Raw genomic sequence first — 17,073 nt, 5'->3', positions numbered from 1 at the left:
AGAGCAATGTCAAAATATTTTTAAATAGAATAATCAGAATATTAAAAAATACAGTTTAGAGATCCCTTTTAATTAACATGTAGCTAATGCAATCCAAGGTGGCTTATGCTTTATAGTTTAGTTTGTATAAACAGTGTTTGTGTTTTTCAAACCAAGGCTCAAAAGGGAAAAACCTCACAGACTGATCAGAAAGGTCCTTCAAAGGGATCTTTTTTCATACAAGTTGAACCTGTGCGGGTCTGGTTTTTGCTGACATAGTGATACCATTCTAATAATTATTGCTTATATCAGTATAGACCTGAATTTCAAAGCTGATACATTTTCTGAGCTGGGTTTCTTTCTTATACTTGTTAGTCTTGTTTACAGTCATGTTAATATTTCACTAAGGCTTAAAATCCAACATGATTTACAAGGTGCAAACTTCAATCTTGACTGCCCCAAAGGCATTGCTACAATTTCTGTGCCTTCACTTTGCTTTCATATGCCAGCATCCTGGAGGCAGGTACAGGAGAATCAAGTGTCCTGTGGAGCTGTGCCTCTCCTGCCACTTTCACAGCCCTCTGGTCTGAAGCGGGCTGTACCTGCGGAGAGCAAGGCAGCGGCTGGAAAGCATCAGGGAATCACGTTATGTTTTAGGTCCTCCCAGCTTTGGATGATTAACTCGGTCCATTTCATAGAATTGGGATGCTTTTGAAGAAAGCCCAATGGAATATGTACACAAATCGCTGGCAATCAGTAAGTGCCAGCTTCTCTTTACTTACTGCTAAAGTCGTTGTCTTTTTTTTTTTCCTTCCCCCCGCAAAACTCTGTAGAACTGTATTGGACTCCTTGGTTTTAAGATTTCTGGGAGAGTGTTTTTAGAGCTAAATCATATGGGCAACTGAACACTTTAAACTTCCACTGACTTCAGAATTCCTGGACTATTGACTGCAATTTGGTGGTAATGTTCGGACTTCCTCTCGTACATTTTAAACTTTCCACTACACAGAAGGCGGGGGGGTATATTCTAGCAGTTTTTCTATTAAGAAAAATCTATGCTTTCCTACACATCATTATAGATAATTTTTGTTTTAATAAATGGGGCTTAATACTCTTTCAGAGTCCAGGTATATTTCTGTTATTAAATGCCTTGCACACAAAAACATATAAAAATAAATATAGCATGTAGATGTATTTGCACATACGGTTAAGTGCAGCTGCTCAAAGTGTCTCCTAGAGCAACAGCACATTCTGAATCCTCGGTAAAAAGGGTTTGAGCTTACATTCTTGTATGAGCCAGTAGCATTGTTTTCCTCATAACCACTGAAGTGACTTAACCAGTTTGACCAGGATCTAGTATCCTCCTGGGTAAAGACTTAACTGCTCCATTTAGAGCAGTCCCTTTCCACAGCCAGTCAGATGAGTAAATGCTTTTACCCTTTTTCCTAGGCGAAGCAGTAACAGTTCATGGAGCTGCCCTTCACAAACCTTGAAGTAGCTTTCATCTTGCTGGCTTTTGTCATTTTCACCTTGTTTACCCTGGCTTCTATCTACAGTGACTCCCATGACAACAAAGAAGGTAATGATCTAAAATAAATGTAGTACTTTTCAGATTTTTCTAACTAATACTCTAACTACATGTTTTGTGCTTTACCTTGCTGATAGACTTACAGTACCCGACACCAGCTTTAGGAATACCATTCTTGAAGGGGCAGAGAGTAATTGCTTAAGGCATCAGTAAAAGTCACTAGCATAGACATTGTGTAAGGTGTGAGAGAAGGAGTCCCTTTAGAGCCGGCTCTGCCCACTTGGCCAGAGCTGTGCCACACAGCCGAGATCAGTGCTGTGAGCAACCTCTGCTCTCAGTAGGGGAGGATTTTCTCCTGGCAGCAGTTCTGCTTCATGGTCTGAGGAGTTATAAAGTGCTTAGGCTGGCAAAACTAAGGATGTTCTTGTAATCAAGGTAAATGTTTATTTTCATGAGACTGAAGGCAAGAATTTGCTGCCTTTTAAGAGAGTGAAAATGCCATTAAAAGCACAGGTGGGAGCATCTTTCTCCCATTCAAAAGATTTTGAAATCTGAATAAAACCCCAACCACATCCCCTGCTAATTCTACAAAGGAGATTTAACATAACCTTACACCCTCAGCAGAGAATTCCCATGTCACAGGAGTGCTGTCACAGCCACCTTCATGCCATCTAATCTCTCGATGGCAGGAGTATCAGCGAGGCTGCTGGGGAGGAGCAGGAGCAGGGAGCTCTGGCCATCCCTACCAGTAAAGGAGTTCCTCTCTTCTTCCCAGCCGCCCATTGGATCACCCTACCCCTGCTAAGCTTCCTCAAACTGGAGAAGGGGGGAAGGAAAGGTGGTAGGGAGAAAGAGACTGCAATAAACTCCTGAGGCACACAGCAATATAGTTGTTGGTTTCTGACATATCTGACTGAAACTAATCCTGCGTTACCTTGATTTCTGTCGAAAAAAAGATATCTATTTTGTGGACATTTTTTGAGCAGCCCTGATGGATTGTTCTTAATGTATGTCTCATATTGTAAAACTCTGGCCTTCCTAATAATCTGTGAAACAATAGCTAACAGCATGAAAGGTAAGGAAGTGTCTCAGCACTTGCCGCTTGCATGTCAATTAGGTTTCTTTCTTGCTCTTCTGCTCCCTCAGATCTTACATCATTTCTACACAGAAGGGGAAAGTGCCTGAGAACAATGCACATTTCTGTGGATAAAGTGTGGTTGCCATGAGAACTGACCTCATTCAGACAGCATGGACACAAGCAGTTTTTTTCTGGGAGAAGTCTGTTGTACTGACGTGGCAAGAGCAGGATGGGGGAAGCGTGTGCTGCAAGGCATGCAGTCCTTGTGGCAACCAACAAATTCTGCAGAGGCAGGAGCTTGGAAATGAGACCCTGTTTCACCAATCTATAGCTGAGATATGTCTTATGAGATCAAAAAAGGAAGTTAACAGAAGCATATTGATTTTTAACTTATGCCTGCTATTGAGCAAAGACAAGGTTAGGCCCCCTTTCTTGTCCTCAGCTTCCACAATAACTCACAACAGAGTTGTAGAGTGTCTACTTCTGACAGCATCTCCTTAGTGTCAAAACTGCATGCAAACTTCTCACTTGACCTGTTTATATCACCATAACCACGCTTTCAAAGAGAAAGCTGAATCTGCTGCTGAGCACTGTATGAGAGCAGAATCTTGATTTAAGAGCTCATAGATGCCAAATACCTCAAACACCTTGATGTCCCCTCAGCAGGCCTAGTTCTCACTTTCCTAAATAAAACTATATTCAAAGAACTTTCTATGCCATGATTTTGGACAGAACTGTTGTGAGAAAAAATCATGTTTACTATTTTAGTTAAATAGCCCCTGAATTCAGTCAAAGTTCTTCTGCAGTAGCAGAGCTTTGTAACCATGTTTATGCCTTTCTCCTTCAATGCTGTTTTAAAATCTGCATTCAGAGGAAAGACCAGCAAGCAGGGAATCTATAAAAAGCTTCTGCCTAACTTACAGTGTCAACAGGAGAATGAAAACCCTACACCCTCTTTGCACTAATGTGGACAGATATCTGGTTAGAAGAGCTAAGTGAAATGTGTTTCAATGAGGTGCTGTCCTTCACCAGCCTTTTAGCACACTCATACAGCTCTGGGCCAGTACATTCTACTTGCAGCTGGAAGAATTATCCTTTGCTTTCCCTCTTGCATGTTATCTGAACAGAATAAAAGGGCTGCAGGAGGATTCTAATTTATATTCCAGTTCAGTTATTTAAGAGGAGATAGTTGTACTTTTTTGGGGAAGTATGACTGTGCTTGTTTTATTTTCCCCTGTGGCCAGGAAGTTTGCACATCATTTGCTTATCCCACTACAGCAAACATAGTGTGTATTTTTCAGATATTTATTTAGGTTAAGGAAATGAGAAATTGAAATATTATCCTGTATTTCTCAAGCTTCTAAGGCAAGCTTTGAGGGAAATTGTCTAAAAAACCAATCTCACCACATATTACAGTATTTTATCATGGTACTCTATAGCAGGGGATACAGTGCAAATCAGCTGTTCCTGTTCTAACTCAAAAGCCAGTGCTCAGATTTGCCAGTTCAATGGAGAAAAGGGACTGGGAGAGAGGAGTGTGCATGGCTAAGTGTAGCAAACTAGACATGTCAAATAGAGTAATTAGGAAGTGAGAAGTATGTTTACATCCTATTAGAAGATAAGAGTTTTCCTCCCTCAGAAAATTGATGGTGTGTTCTATAAGATAATTCTACCTTTGAGCAAATATAGTAATTCATGCAAATGTAAAGAATGTCATCCTTCAAGAGTCTGTATCTACCTGAAGAGAAGGAGAATATTTGGAACAATGTTCTTTGTTCAGGGAATAAAAATAAGAAATCTGAGAGCATTTATTCATTAACTGGGGAAGAAGTAAGAGAAAGTCCTCATAACATGGCAACTGAGATGCTTGAGGAAGAGCACTGAGCAAGTAGAAGAACATTGTGGAAAAATGCAGGAATGTTTCACTAGGTTTGTCATAAGGAAACTTAACTCAGAAAACTAAATTTAAAATAAGGCATGCATCATTATGCATAACAGTAGCTACTGGAAGTACTACAGAAGCTTACAGAAAGCCTAAATGTAAAATCAAGAATATACTCATTGCTTGTGTTCTAAAGCTTTTTTTGCTGGCATTAAACATTGTTCTTTACAGTTAAATGCCAACAGGCTGGCATCTGGCACAATCTGCAGGACATGGATTAAGCAAAATTTGGAAATCTGTAGTGGTGTGATGTTCTGATGGAGGCTGCAGCACGTGTTTCCTGCTGCCCTTTTAGAAGAGGCTAAACCCACTGTCACAACTTCCATGAAACATATTTTTCATGGCCCAGTGCCACTGTAGCTCTTTTATATAAGGAATAACTGCGAGAAAGCAGTCTTCTGGTTTTCTAGGATCCTTTCTTCTGTGTAGGAGGTAAGCCTTGCCTTTAATTCTTTTCCCTATTTGACCAGTATCCCTGTCAGGAACCAAACAACAGCTCCTTGAGGCAAAGTGCAATGTGCTTCACAGAGTTTTGTTCTAAGGAATATAAAAGATGACAGATTCATTGTGAAGAGGTAAAAGAGAGCGAGATTTTAAGAACTTGCGATGCATCTGCTGCCAAGAACAGACAGTCATGAGAAGAACAGTTCCAAGCAGAGTCTATGCAATAAATCTCCCACTGGAGGGAGATGTCTAGTCACCGTGAGCCACTAGCTCTGCTACTTGGAGGAGAATTATCTTGCAAAGACCAGAAACAATTCATGAATCCCTGGAAGCTTTGCTTTCAGCAGTGTCTGCTAGAATTGAAATCTCAAGTCTGAAGATTAAAATGCCTGTTTTGCCATTCATATCTCCATTGCATGACAAGCTATTCCAAACACAGGTGCAGCAAGGGAGTTCTATTTACTTGGCAGATTTTTGCCTCAGGGAAATTTGATTTCATATGCACTAATTGAATTTCAGTGGAAAAAATTTACTGTTTTGCTCCACTTACACAGCACAATCCAAATGGTAAGACAGCAAGGAAGATACCCAGAAAATTTATTTCTCCTTATCTATATTCTTTTTTACAGGAAAAACCAACCAACCAAACAAACAACAAAAAAAAAAAAAAAAAAAAAAAAAAAAAAAAAAAAAAAAAAAAAAAAAAACACAAAAACCCCTAAACATATAGTAGAAATAAAGCAAATATTGCCTACACTAAACCACTATTTAAAAAATTTACTTATATTAAAATTACTTAAATTTTTCCATGTTTAAGAATAGTGACCCTAAACGTGTCAGACTGAGGTGTCTGAGCTGACTTTGAAGACTACACTTGTAATGATTTGAGTGCTGACATACTAAGCAGTGAGAAGTACAAACAGTAAATGCACCCAAGAAATGCATCCTCTGATGTTTAACTTCTAATATTTTTGGTATGTTGTATATTAGGAAAGTTTAATATTTCCATGATTTCTCTATAGATAATTTCTTTTGTTTACACACTGCTGGTGAGCCTTGTGAGGACATGGATTCATACAGAATGCTGCAAGCACACAAATTTGCAGACAAAGCCCCTTCTATTTTTTTTCTTATAAAAATAAAGGCTCTATATTTCTTATAAAAATAAAGGCTCACTAAGCAAACTTAGTGATCACACATTTACAAAGAACAGGTTATGTCTAGAAAAATGACATCAGCTAAAACCTTCAAAATCACAACAAAAGGGAACAATAAATGTTGTACATCAGCCACTATTTCACAGAATGAAATGGGTATGGGCCAAGTCCTGAGAACTGCAAGACAGAAAGAGAGTAACATTATTTCCTACTAGTCAATAAATCTGATTACACTAGAGAATAAAATATCATACAAAAGGAAATACCATACAAAATGAAATATCTAATCATGTAACATATTTTTTGTAACTGATTATTAGGAATTCCTGAATAATTTTGAATAAAAAACTTTGCATGACATGATAAAGTTTTCTACACATTTTCATCCCAGCTGAATCAATCTTCACCTGTATGTTACCTACAAAGCACAATTTCAGGAATAAAGAGCCTTGGCCATGCACCTGTTCTTATTAGGGAAAATTAAAGTGCAAAACAACAGTGTTAGATCTGCAGGAGGAAACCTGGAGAATTAATGTTTAACCCTCCCTTAATCACAAAGGGACACTTTTCACCATCCTTGGGACAGTCCTTAGTGGCCTGAATTGATTTGATAATTTAGTACCAATTTCATTCCATGAAAAGGGGAAATAGCACAATTCACATGCTTGATGCATTCCTCTCTAGAGGTCAGTATTTTCAAATTCTAAACCAGCAAAATAGGTTTAGGCTCTTTAGCTTGGGGCTTTTTGTTCACCCCATTGGGATAATTAATAACATTAAAGACTGTGAGATTACACAGTCACTTAATGATTTTTTTTTCTGCTGCCTAACTGTTCTCAGGTAAAGATTGTGTCACTGCTTAGAATAATGTAATTAGTATTCTTCAAGCTTTGCTACAATCAGCACTTTCCTTTAACACCTATGTTCCTTCTGCCATTAGTGTTTGATCTTGCCCTATGTGAAAACTCTTTGAAATATTTTGAGTATCTCTTTAATAAGAGGTCAAAAGTTTACTTGTATTAGAAATTATTCAGAAGTATTCTACCTACTTAAGTGAGATTACAGTAAAATTTCGGTTCATTTGATGAAAGAGAATTTGGAATTTATATTCCTGGGTTTAAAATCAGCTATAAATGTGAGCTCCTTACCATCATGTTTGATACTGTAGTAAAAAAAGAAAGGTATTTTTCAGTAACTGCTTTTAAACTCTGCTGCTTTTTACACTGCATTATGGACTCCAGAAGTACTACTTGGGTGTCACAGCAGATATTTTAATCATGGTTTTTAAATTGAATGAAATCACCACAACACTTAAGACCCCTTAGTATATGCCATATGCTCCTTTTACTGCTTGCAGTACTTAGGAATTAGGTTTACAGTGGGAAAGACTCACTTGGGCTTCAGAATCAGAATCCCCTCAGAGCCATGTTTATGTCTGACCACAATTATGACATGTGTCACCTAAAAATATTATCAAGGCACCAGGGAAGTGACAATGTGACATATGAGAGGATGGAGGTGTATTCCAGGTTTTCCTCATTTCTTGCTTTATAATTTAAAGATTCCTTATGAATTTCCATTTGAAGTAGTTTTAAAAAAGCCTGGGATGTATTTTACAATTTCTCAAGTTGAGAGACAGCTTATGTTGATCTGAATATCCCTTTCATAAATCAGTAATAAAACTGTATGTGATTTATTCTCAAAAAAACAACTTTTAGCCCTAAAGCCAAAATAGCAAACATGTACTTAAGACCAGTGTTACACCTAATAGAAGATCAATGCAAGAGGAGGACATTCTAAAAATATAAGTAACCCAAATATTCAGCTCTTTGAAGACACTGAAAGTGGGAGATTATATTAAAATTCTGTTCCAAATTTGATTATTTGAAGTATTTTAAAATGGTAGAGAATTAAATCCTGTGGGAGGATTTTTATATTTCATATTCTTCTCTTACTGCAGAATTTTCAGATGTACTACTAAAACCAGACTATCACTGCATAATGAAATTTAGGGCCTTTTACTCTGATGAAAAAATTTGTATAGGGCCACCCATGGTGTACAGATTTAGTGACAGTAGCACCTTGGCTGGATGGAATTACAGGAAATGCTGAAGCACAACCATCTGTATAGCAACACAGCCATGGTCCTAGAGGTGAAAACTTGCAGGTAATTGCTGAATAATTAAATAAAGAGTGTATTTAAGCTGAAATAATTATAGCTACTCCTTTGTCTGAAGGCATTTTATAAACAATTTTAGTTGCTAGGAAAGTACTTAATGGTCTACAGGCCAAAAGAGGAAGAGGGGGATGAAAGTGAAAATTCTATAATTTGGCTGGCAAGAAGAACACCCCATAGCAATAAGTGCTTTTCCTCCCTGCCTCCCATTGACTCAGTGTAAGGACCAGAGAGATGTTTTCATTCATAAACATCATCTGCCACTGCTCCATCAAGTGCAGACTGAATTAATGATTTCAACTCAAAAAAGACATGAGGAGTGGACCATGAGATGCCATGTGCTGATCAGAACAGAACTGGGGCATTTAAAGACAGTAGTATCAACATCAAATACCAAATCCAAGGGGTCTAGGTCTTTATAAGCAAGATAGTTTTATTGTCTTGGTTTTTTGTTGGTTGGGTTTTTTGGGGGTTTCTTTGGTTTTTTGTTTTTGTTTTTGGTGGGTTTTTTTTGTTTTGTTTTGATTTTGTTTTTGTTTGGTTTATTTGGGTTTTTTTTTTCTCTTTGAGAAAACTTTTGAGAAACCTAATAGGCCTACAGCAAGTCTTCCCACATACAAAAATATTGCCAGGGTGCTTTCCTGTCAGTCCTTTGCCTTCCAGCATATAAAGTTTAAAGTTTAAAGTTCAATAACTCCCTTCAGTGGCAAAACTCAGGGAAAATAAGTCACCTTTGAAAAGCCCTACAGGGGAGGATAAAAAATAAAGAAAAAAAACAGCTCTGTGTTTTCAAACTAATAATGTGGGAGTAAGAGTGAACACTAAGACTTTCCCAGGAATCCCTAAGGAACTGACATATATTATTTTAGGACTAAATTCAGTCCATATTGCTGTCATAGGATTGCTTTTGAAATGTTGGGTAACACTCATGGATTGGATGACATTCTTACTAAACTCACAAGTATACAACAGTTTTTCTTTCACTAGGAGGTAAACATTGCTGATATACATATATATATATTTACATAAAACAAAGTAAGTGCCAGAAAGGTTAAGTAGTCCTTCCCAGATTAAAAAATAACAGTTTCAGTTCAAAGAAAGCAATAAATAAGATTACTCCACAGCTCCTGTTCTCTGTCTACTAATTCTATTTTCCCCTTAAAAATATGATACTCTTGCACCCCATCTATGTGAGTGGTCTCTAGAAAACACATTTTGAGGACTATGTTTTACAAGTAGCTCTCTGCCTGTGGGAGCATTCATATCTAAAAGAATGTAGAAAGGAAGGGCTCACCAATCTCAGGGAGTTCTGCTGGCTTTGGGCCCTAGAACATGGCAAAGCCACACGTGTGAGCACGCACTCAGATTCATCTTGGAGCTAGAAACGTTTGAAATGTGAGTGAAATTTGAAATTAGTTGATGCTTCTGCTTGGCTCCCATGTTCTATTCTCTATTTTTCTAAACTCTGCCCCTGTCTCCACTGGCCCCACACAGCTCTCTCAAGCCAGTGCTTAACTGCACCTGTGAAGGAGAGGCAACTGTAGAAACACAGATAAGTGACCTTAGGCAGCCTTTTGCCAGACCCAGCTGGAATCTTGCTAACATATCTCAAAATAAAATTTGTTTTCTTTAGTCTCCTTTATTCTTCACTCTACAGCCTTCAATTTGAGAGACATTTTGTTTGTGGGTGATGGAGTGTGAAGAAAAGGTGGGGCAGATTTTTGCAAAAAAAGTGATGGATCTGTCCTTAAACTAGTTTATAAAAAAGATAAGCTTTGTTGCATTGCTTAAAAATAAAATCTCTCTCCTTCTAGATAATTTTGCTACTAAGACTGATACCTAAGGTTAAGTAGAAAAAATTACTTATAAAACATGTTTTTAAAATATGAAAATATTTTAAAATAAAAAGTAATATATTTCTTCATTATGGTTGAATTTCATGCAACTTGCACTGAAATAGAGGGAGGAATCTACTAACCTCTAAGTTAAAGATTTCTGTGCTCTCTGCTCCATGTAAAAGGATGCTCCTGACTTCCAGAACCTCAAGAAAACTTTTCAACCTGGGGGAAGCTGACAAAGTTGTAAAAAAACCCAAACCAACAACAACACTAAGAGATTGCTATTGTGATTTCAATGGAAGATAACCTAAGGATCAGGAGGTGAAAGAGAAAGAGAAAATACTAGCCCTCAGTGAGGCAGAATTAAAAGTAATAAGGCAGAAACAGGCAAACTTAAGGTGAAAGCATAGCTGTTTTTCAGTGACCTCTTCATATCAAAAATATTTATAAAAAATGGAAACATTGTGAGACAATTAATAACGGAGGCATTGGAAGTTAGTAGTGATCAGGTAACCCCAAGCACTCCCTTTGTACACGAGCAGGTAGGATGGCTCATCTGGAGCTTGTTTTGCTCACATAAATCGGCAGTGTTTGATTCAGGCCACAGCATAAACGAGACTCGTGAGCCCATCCAGAGAGAACAATTCTAAAAAGGTGTGCTACCGAGGCCAGAGCAAAGGCCTCCATCTAGTAACAGTTCAAATATAGCAGGACATAATTAAAGAACAGGTCAGACAAATACTTTGAGTGTTGAATAACTGTTCTTTGGAAGGTTGCAAAAACAAAAGTGCATCTTTTAAAGGTAAGAGCACAGATGCCTAAGGACTTCAGGACAAATCAGTCATGGAGAAAGTACAGAGAAGTAGTAGATGGAGAGGAGAGAATAACAAAAAAAAAAGAAAAGAAAGAAAATCAAACTAGATGTCACAGTATCTAAAGGCACCAACAGTCTTCTCAGGAAATATAATATTTTTTCTTGCTGCAAATTTATGCAACAAGTCAAATATATATGTTTGCCTTGTTTTCTTCGATGGCAGATTGTATAGATCAGATATCAAAGTATGTTAAGCCTATGCAATGACTGCAATTTTAAAACCACTAGAGGTGGTCCAATAGAAAAGAGCTGGAAATTGAGTAACTCCCTAATGATAAATTTCAGGGTTTGAATGCTATCAAAGCAGAAACTATATTCTTTTTTCTTCAACTAGTAAAGGTCAAACATCTGAAAACATGACTGAGATGCATATGAAACAGTAAAGTGAAGCAGAGTAGTAGAGCTTCCCATAGGAAAAGTGGAAACCAAAGAAGTAAGTTAACACTGGAGAGTGAAGAAGTGAGAGCTCTGCATAAAAATGGTTTATATGTACATTTAAGAACCTCTCATTTCCTTCTGTTATTAAAGAAAATTCAAAAGGTCCACAACAGGCTGAAGTTTAAATATTGCAGTGTGAAAACAGTCAGCAAGCTCCTTACCTATAGATAAAATGCAGGAGAAAAAAAAGTCAGTTTTCAGGCAGTAAAAATACAAAAGTATGGTGAGACTAAAGACCAGAGATGCTGTTGAATAAGCCACCAGCTTTCATCTCTGTTTAATGCCCTCTGGCACATGGGCACTTTGGAGAAAACTGCAGACTTAAAAATTAATGAGCTTAGCATGCCATGGCTGAACCAGGATTAGTTTGATCCCAACTTGTAATAAATAATGAAAAAGTGGAGGCTGTAAAATAATTAAATAAGTATACAGAGCCCAGAGTGAAGTAGTGACTTTATACTGTAGAGTGGAACCAGACTGTTTTAGAAAATAGGAAGGTTCTTTTAATAAAAATCACAAGGCATACTGAAACAGAGGTAAGAGAAACTGGTTTTATTTTGTTAGGCATATTATATTTTTTTGGGATTGTAACTAAAATCATTAAAAATCTGCTCAGGTAATACACCCCAAAAAAGTGAATAATACTGTGGTAACACTGATAAATTACATTGACAGCAAGTGCATTTATCAATAACTGAAGTGAACTTTTAACAAGTTAACAGAAGTGGGAAGTTGGATACTCAGTTTATCTGTGATATTTCTTCCTATTTTAAAATACAGGAAATACTTTAGAAGAAATATAAATGCTGAAAGTATTTTGAAAAATCAGTATCAGACAGTACTGATAGACATACCCTAGGATGGTGGCATTCTGAGGGGGAAAAATCATTAACACAAATCGAATATATTCAAAAAAAAATACACTTACAGATATTTAATATTGGCAAGTTCTAGAAAGTTATTTGTGTGCTATTAATTGTGAAGTGGATTTGTAAGAATTATTTTCAAAACTTTAGCTACATGTATAAACCATTTGATACATTTAAAAGTAGTATATGAAGTATTTCAACTGTTTCACATGCTTAAAGTTTGTTGATTTTTTTTGGCACAGTATATCAGGGTTATAAAATTAAAGCTGGTTTGAATACTTATGCCAATATTAACAGCCAAGAAAGTACAACCTTATGAAATGTTAGACTTTGATTTTGTAAACTCAGAACATGTGTTAGATTTACAGATTGATTTCAGAAAATTTCCTTCTACCAATCATGCTAATGAAATTGTCCCTTAAAACCACATCATTATTTATTTACTTATTTTAAGGAAAGTTCTTAAACCACACTGAAAACCCAATTGTTATCTCCCATAATAATGATAGATTATTCTTTCTGTTACCATGACATGAGGTTTTGGTTATGCTTTGGAATTAGACTTGCCAAAAAATTTCCAAGTTCTGAAATTTTTTGGCTATTTTTAGTGAGGAAAACAGATAGTTCTATGTACAAATGAAATATATTCACTGCTAAAGAAATGCTATTTGACATCAGTCTGAAAGCATTAATTAGTTAATTTCATTAACTCAATCAACTCATTTTCCTTCCTCTTGCAAACAATCATGACAAAACTTTCAGTCACAAATAGCCTGAAATAAAGGGAGGAACATTCTTTACTTATTTCACATCTTTTCCTCTCCCTTAATGTTCTGCTTTTGGCTCAGAGCTAATTCTAATAAAAAACCAAGAACTTGGGAAACACACAGATGGCCCCACACTATAAATTATGTGGTTGTCTTACGTGGGCGGTATGTAAAACATTGCTTCTTCACTCCCTTATAGCAAGCCTGAAATCAGAAGGCACATGGTGCTTGATAAGGCTTTTTACATTTTCCATTTTCAATGTGTGTAAAAACTTTGTGACCTTCAGAAATAAGGCTTGTCAATTAGGAAAACCTTTCTGTAACATAATGCTTCAACATCTAAAATGCTTTTCATTAATGGTGGCTTTATTCTTGCCAGAGGAAAGCCACACACAGGAAGAATACAAGAAAAGGAGAAAACCCAACAAGAAAAAGAAGCATTCAAATATGACTGAAGTGGTTTAGAAAATGACCCAAGTCCACTGTTGGAAACACTTGTGAAAGAGGTATCTCTGGAAGCTGGTCACCTGAAGACAGTGAGAAAGCGGATGTGAGAAAGGAAGGACTTGGTCTTCCATCAGATGGAATCCAGACGTGACAATTAGAGTTAATGAACCACAACCCATGAAGCTGCTTCAGCACCTTTTTACAGCCCCACTTCATGGCCTTCATAAAAGTACCAGGGCTTATTTTACAGAGCACATCTGCTCTAAATTCCCAAAGGAGAAACTTGCATTCAGAAGTTATTTTTTGTTTCTTCACCACTTTTCAGTCATTTATAAAGAATATTTAACAGCAGTGTATTTACTTTTCTATCTACTCAGTCAACAGAATATCAGAATTGAAAGATAATTTTTTTTACAATAAAAACAATATTATTATAATATTATTTAGCTTGCATTAGCATTAATAAGCTGCTGAGACTGACTGAAAAGTATCAGGCAAATGTGAGGGTTTTTTATTTCTCCAGTACCATGGCATCTATATCCAAGTATTGCCTTTGGTTTTAAATATTTAGAAATAGTATGCTTTAGAAAAATCAGGTTGATTTACTGCTTTTGCAGAGTGCCTCAGTCAGCCTTGGTACTGAAGTCCTCAGTTTCTTCACAGAGAAGATTTGAAGCAATACCTCTTCCACCCTGAAGTCCAGAAGATCTGCTGAACTTCTAAGGCTGAGGTTGGAACTGATCCTTCTTGTCTTATGGACAAAGCACTTCCGCAGTTTTTGGATCCTATTCATTCCCTTAAGTCTCAACCAGTGCTACACCCACACTGCTTCTTCCATCCACATGCAAAAAGAAGAAAAGGGAAGGACAAAGTAGCTCATGGGCTAATTGTTAGAAAACTCCCTTTTGCATACTAGGAGATGACTTGAAGAGCTCTGGGCTGGGCTACAAGGTGTAATATGCAGAGGAAAGAAGTAATTATTTTCCTCACCACAGTGACATGAATAAAAATATCATGAAATTGACCCTGTTGACCCCAAATATCACAAATTTGACCCTGATCCAAAGCCTCAGATGGCAATAGCTGAGCAGCCTAATTATGGTGCTTTCAGATTTTCAGTGCTCTTCAGGAAAGTAAAGAGAATACCTTCTTCTGATGTTAACCACTAATTTAAAAAATAATCAATCGGCACAATAATCCATGACCAAGTAAATGCTAGAGCCACTTCCTGGAAGAATACATGTATTTTGTTAAGACATTATTGGCCAGCCAAAGTCTGATATGTATACCAGAACAAAAATTATTTTCCAAAACAAATCAATTCGCTAACAAAACAGATATCTATGTTACAATTGCTTTTTGGCAATAGTAGACAATCCCAGGAATCCTTGTCCAGCACAGCCCTTGTCAAAGCCTCCCATAGTAAAAAACATTATTCCCCTGTTTTTATATCAAGCAAAGACATCTCAGCAGCTGGTGCCTCTTTCAATCTGAACTGGAAGAAAACCACCACTAAGAAGTAAGACTCACTTTGCACTTGCACATGGAAATGTCTGTGGTATTTGCAGGATCTCACGGGGAGTCACTGCCTTTCAAGAGAAGTAGCTCATAGAATTATTGTACTATAATACTTTTTCCATAGCCTAAATAGCAGTTGAAATAATAAACTGCTTTATTATAGCCAAATTTTCTCAATTAAAAAAAAAAACAAAACAAAGTGCTTCACACTGTGTTAAATGTCTTGGTAACAAAAATTCCTGAAACTGTCTCTACTAGCATGCATACTATTGTTAAGACAAGTTCAGGTTTGTCTTCATTATTTCGTCTGCTTGGGTTTTGATTTAACTTTCCTAGAGCTCATTAAATGCTACTGGTATTGAAAACATGGTCGAACTAGTGAAAAAATAAAATATAAAGTTTAAGAAGTAGCAAAATTTTTAAATTATTGAAATAGTGTTTGCTGCAAATACCATCTGCCTTGTGTAAACACCAAATTATTTTTGCAAATATGTAATCAGAGAACATAAACACTATGAATAAAAACATCGTGAATAAACCACCCACAGACCAGGCAAATTATGTTTTAAAGGCCGCCTCTTTTAATAATTTCCTCCAACCCAAAACTATTTCAGTAAGTCTGGACATAAAACATAACAAAAGAAATAATTGTTTTTCTCTTCATTAAGATGTCATACAAACATTCTTAATGGGAGATCTCTATGTAAACAAAACTTTCTAAGAGAAAGTGCTCTAATAGACCTTTGTCATGAGTTGATTTTAAGTCATTCTAGGATGAATGAACCTAACACATACATATTCTAATTCTTTTTATTTAAGAACTACAGTAAAGTGTACTTATCTATAAACCTAGTTCATTTGGGGTTTAATTATTTTTTAATTATTGTTTTGATGGCATTTAATCTACAAATTAGTTATTTTGATTAAAAAGAAACCACTGTTTCTCATCCAATGTTCTCATTCAAAACAACTCATGTTTGTAGGGAGATACATCAGGAAAGAAAACTTCAGTGTTGACACAAAGATAAGAGGGCACTTAACTCAGAACCACGGTTTGGAAGCACGAATGTCAAGTCCTTCTTGGGAATTACAGTCCAAGCTTTTGCATACATTCTGGGAAAAACTAAAGAGAACTTTCTTTTAACTAATAAAAGCTGTACAGGACCAACCACCCAGTACAGTAAATGTATTAGAAAATGTCATGTGTACTAATTAAATTATAGTATTATATTATTCTTTCTAAATCTCAATCCATGTTTTCAGTGGCCTGTGTTCCTATTTTACATGCTAAGTGAGTCATGACTTTAAGAACATGTAAAATTCCACTTGGAAAGGGGACAGTAAAATGAGACATGGATACAATGAAAAGAGTTTTAAGTGTGAAAAAAATACTGTGCCCTTCTTATTACTAAACTGCTATTGCAAACAGAATCTGCCATTAGGTGGAGATGATTTTCAGCTTCATCTTGGAGACTCTCTCAAGACAAAAATTAGGATTAAATAGTACAAATAAGGAGATAAAATCACTTCTTACATCATTGTCCAGTCACAACAAACCTAATTTTAATGATTTGTAGGTATAAACATTGGAACATTGAATGTACCATAGAATCCTTGCTTAATTAAGTGTCTAACATAAGAAACAGGAAGCAGCTATGCATACACAGTAAAGAGGCAGATGTTTTACTAGAAACATGCAGTTGCACTTTGCCACATCAAAATTCTGTGCTGACTTCTGTTACTATGCACAATTTGAAGATACTGTTCTAAATATGCTTCTGTAAGAGGCGTTTTGTTCTGTAAGAGGACAAAATATGTCATCTATCACACTGAAGCTGTAGACTTCCCTGCAGGCAATTTCTGTCCTTCCCAAGTATCCTCCTTCTCCTGCCATGTTAAAACCATTACTTCTGTGACACATGGCAAAGTTTTCCAGCTGCAGTGGACCCAAGTAAAGATCCTGGCTTAAGGCAAGTCTTTCATATAATGTGAATCTGATTTTGTTGAAGTCAGAAAAT

General features: G+C 36.5%; 1 protein-coding gene across 1 annotated transcript in view; it reads left to right on the top strand.

Moving 5' to 3' along the window:
* Positions 1 to 894: 894 nt before the first annotated feature.
* SMIM31 (small integral membrane protein 31) overlaps positions 895 to 17,073 on the top strand; it is a 22,442-nt gene continuing 6,263 nt past the window's right edge. The window contains exons 1-3 of the mRNA XM_031055372.1: positions 895 to 940; positions 1,429 to 1,561; positions 5,621 to 5,700. Coding sequence (XP_030911232.1) covers positions 1,447 to 1,561; positions 5,621 to 5,700 — 195 coding nt within the window. The 5' untranslated portion in view covers positions 895 to 940; positions 1,429 to 1,446. The remainder of the gene's footprint in view (positions 941 to 1,428; positions 1,562 to 5,620; positions 5,701 to 17,073) is intronic.

The sequence above is a fragment of the Geospiza fortis genome, unplaced genomic scaffold (genome assembly GCF_000277835.1).
Source record: "Geospiza fortis unplaced genomic scaffold, GeoFor_1.0 scaffold40, whole genome shotgun sequence".
NCBI lineage: Eukaryota > Metazoa > Chordata > Aves > Passeriformes > Thraupidae > Geospiza > Geospiza fortis.
This window is presented reverse-complemented; position numbering and strand designations above follow the sequence as displayed.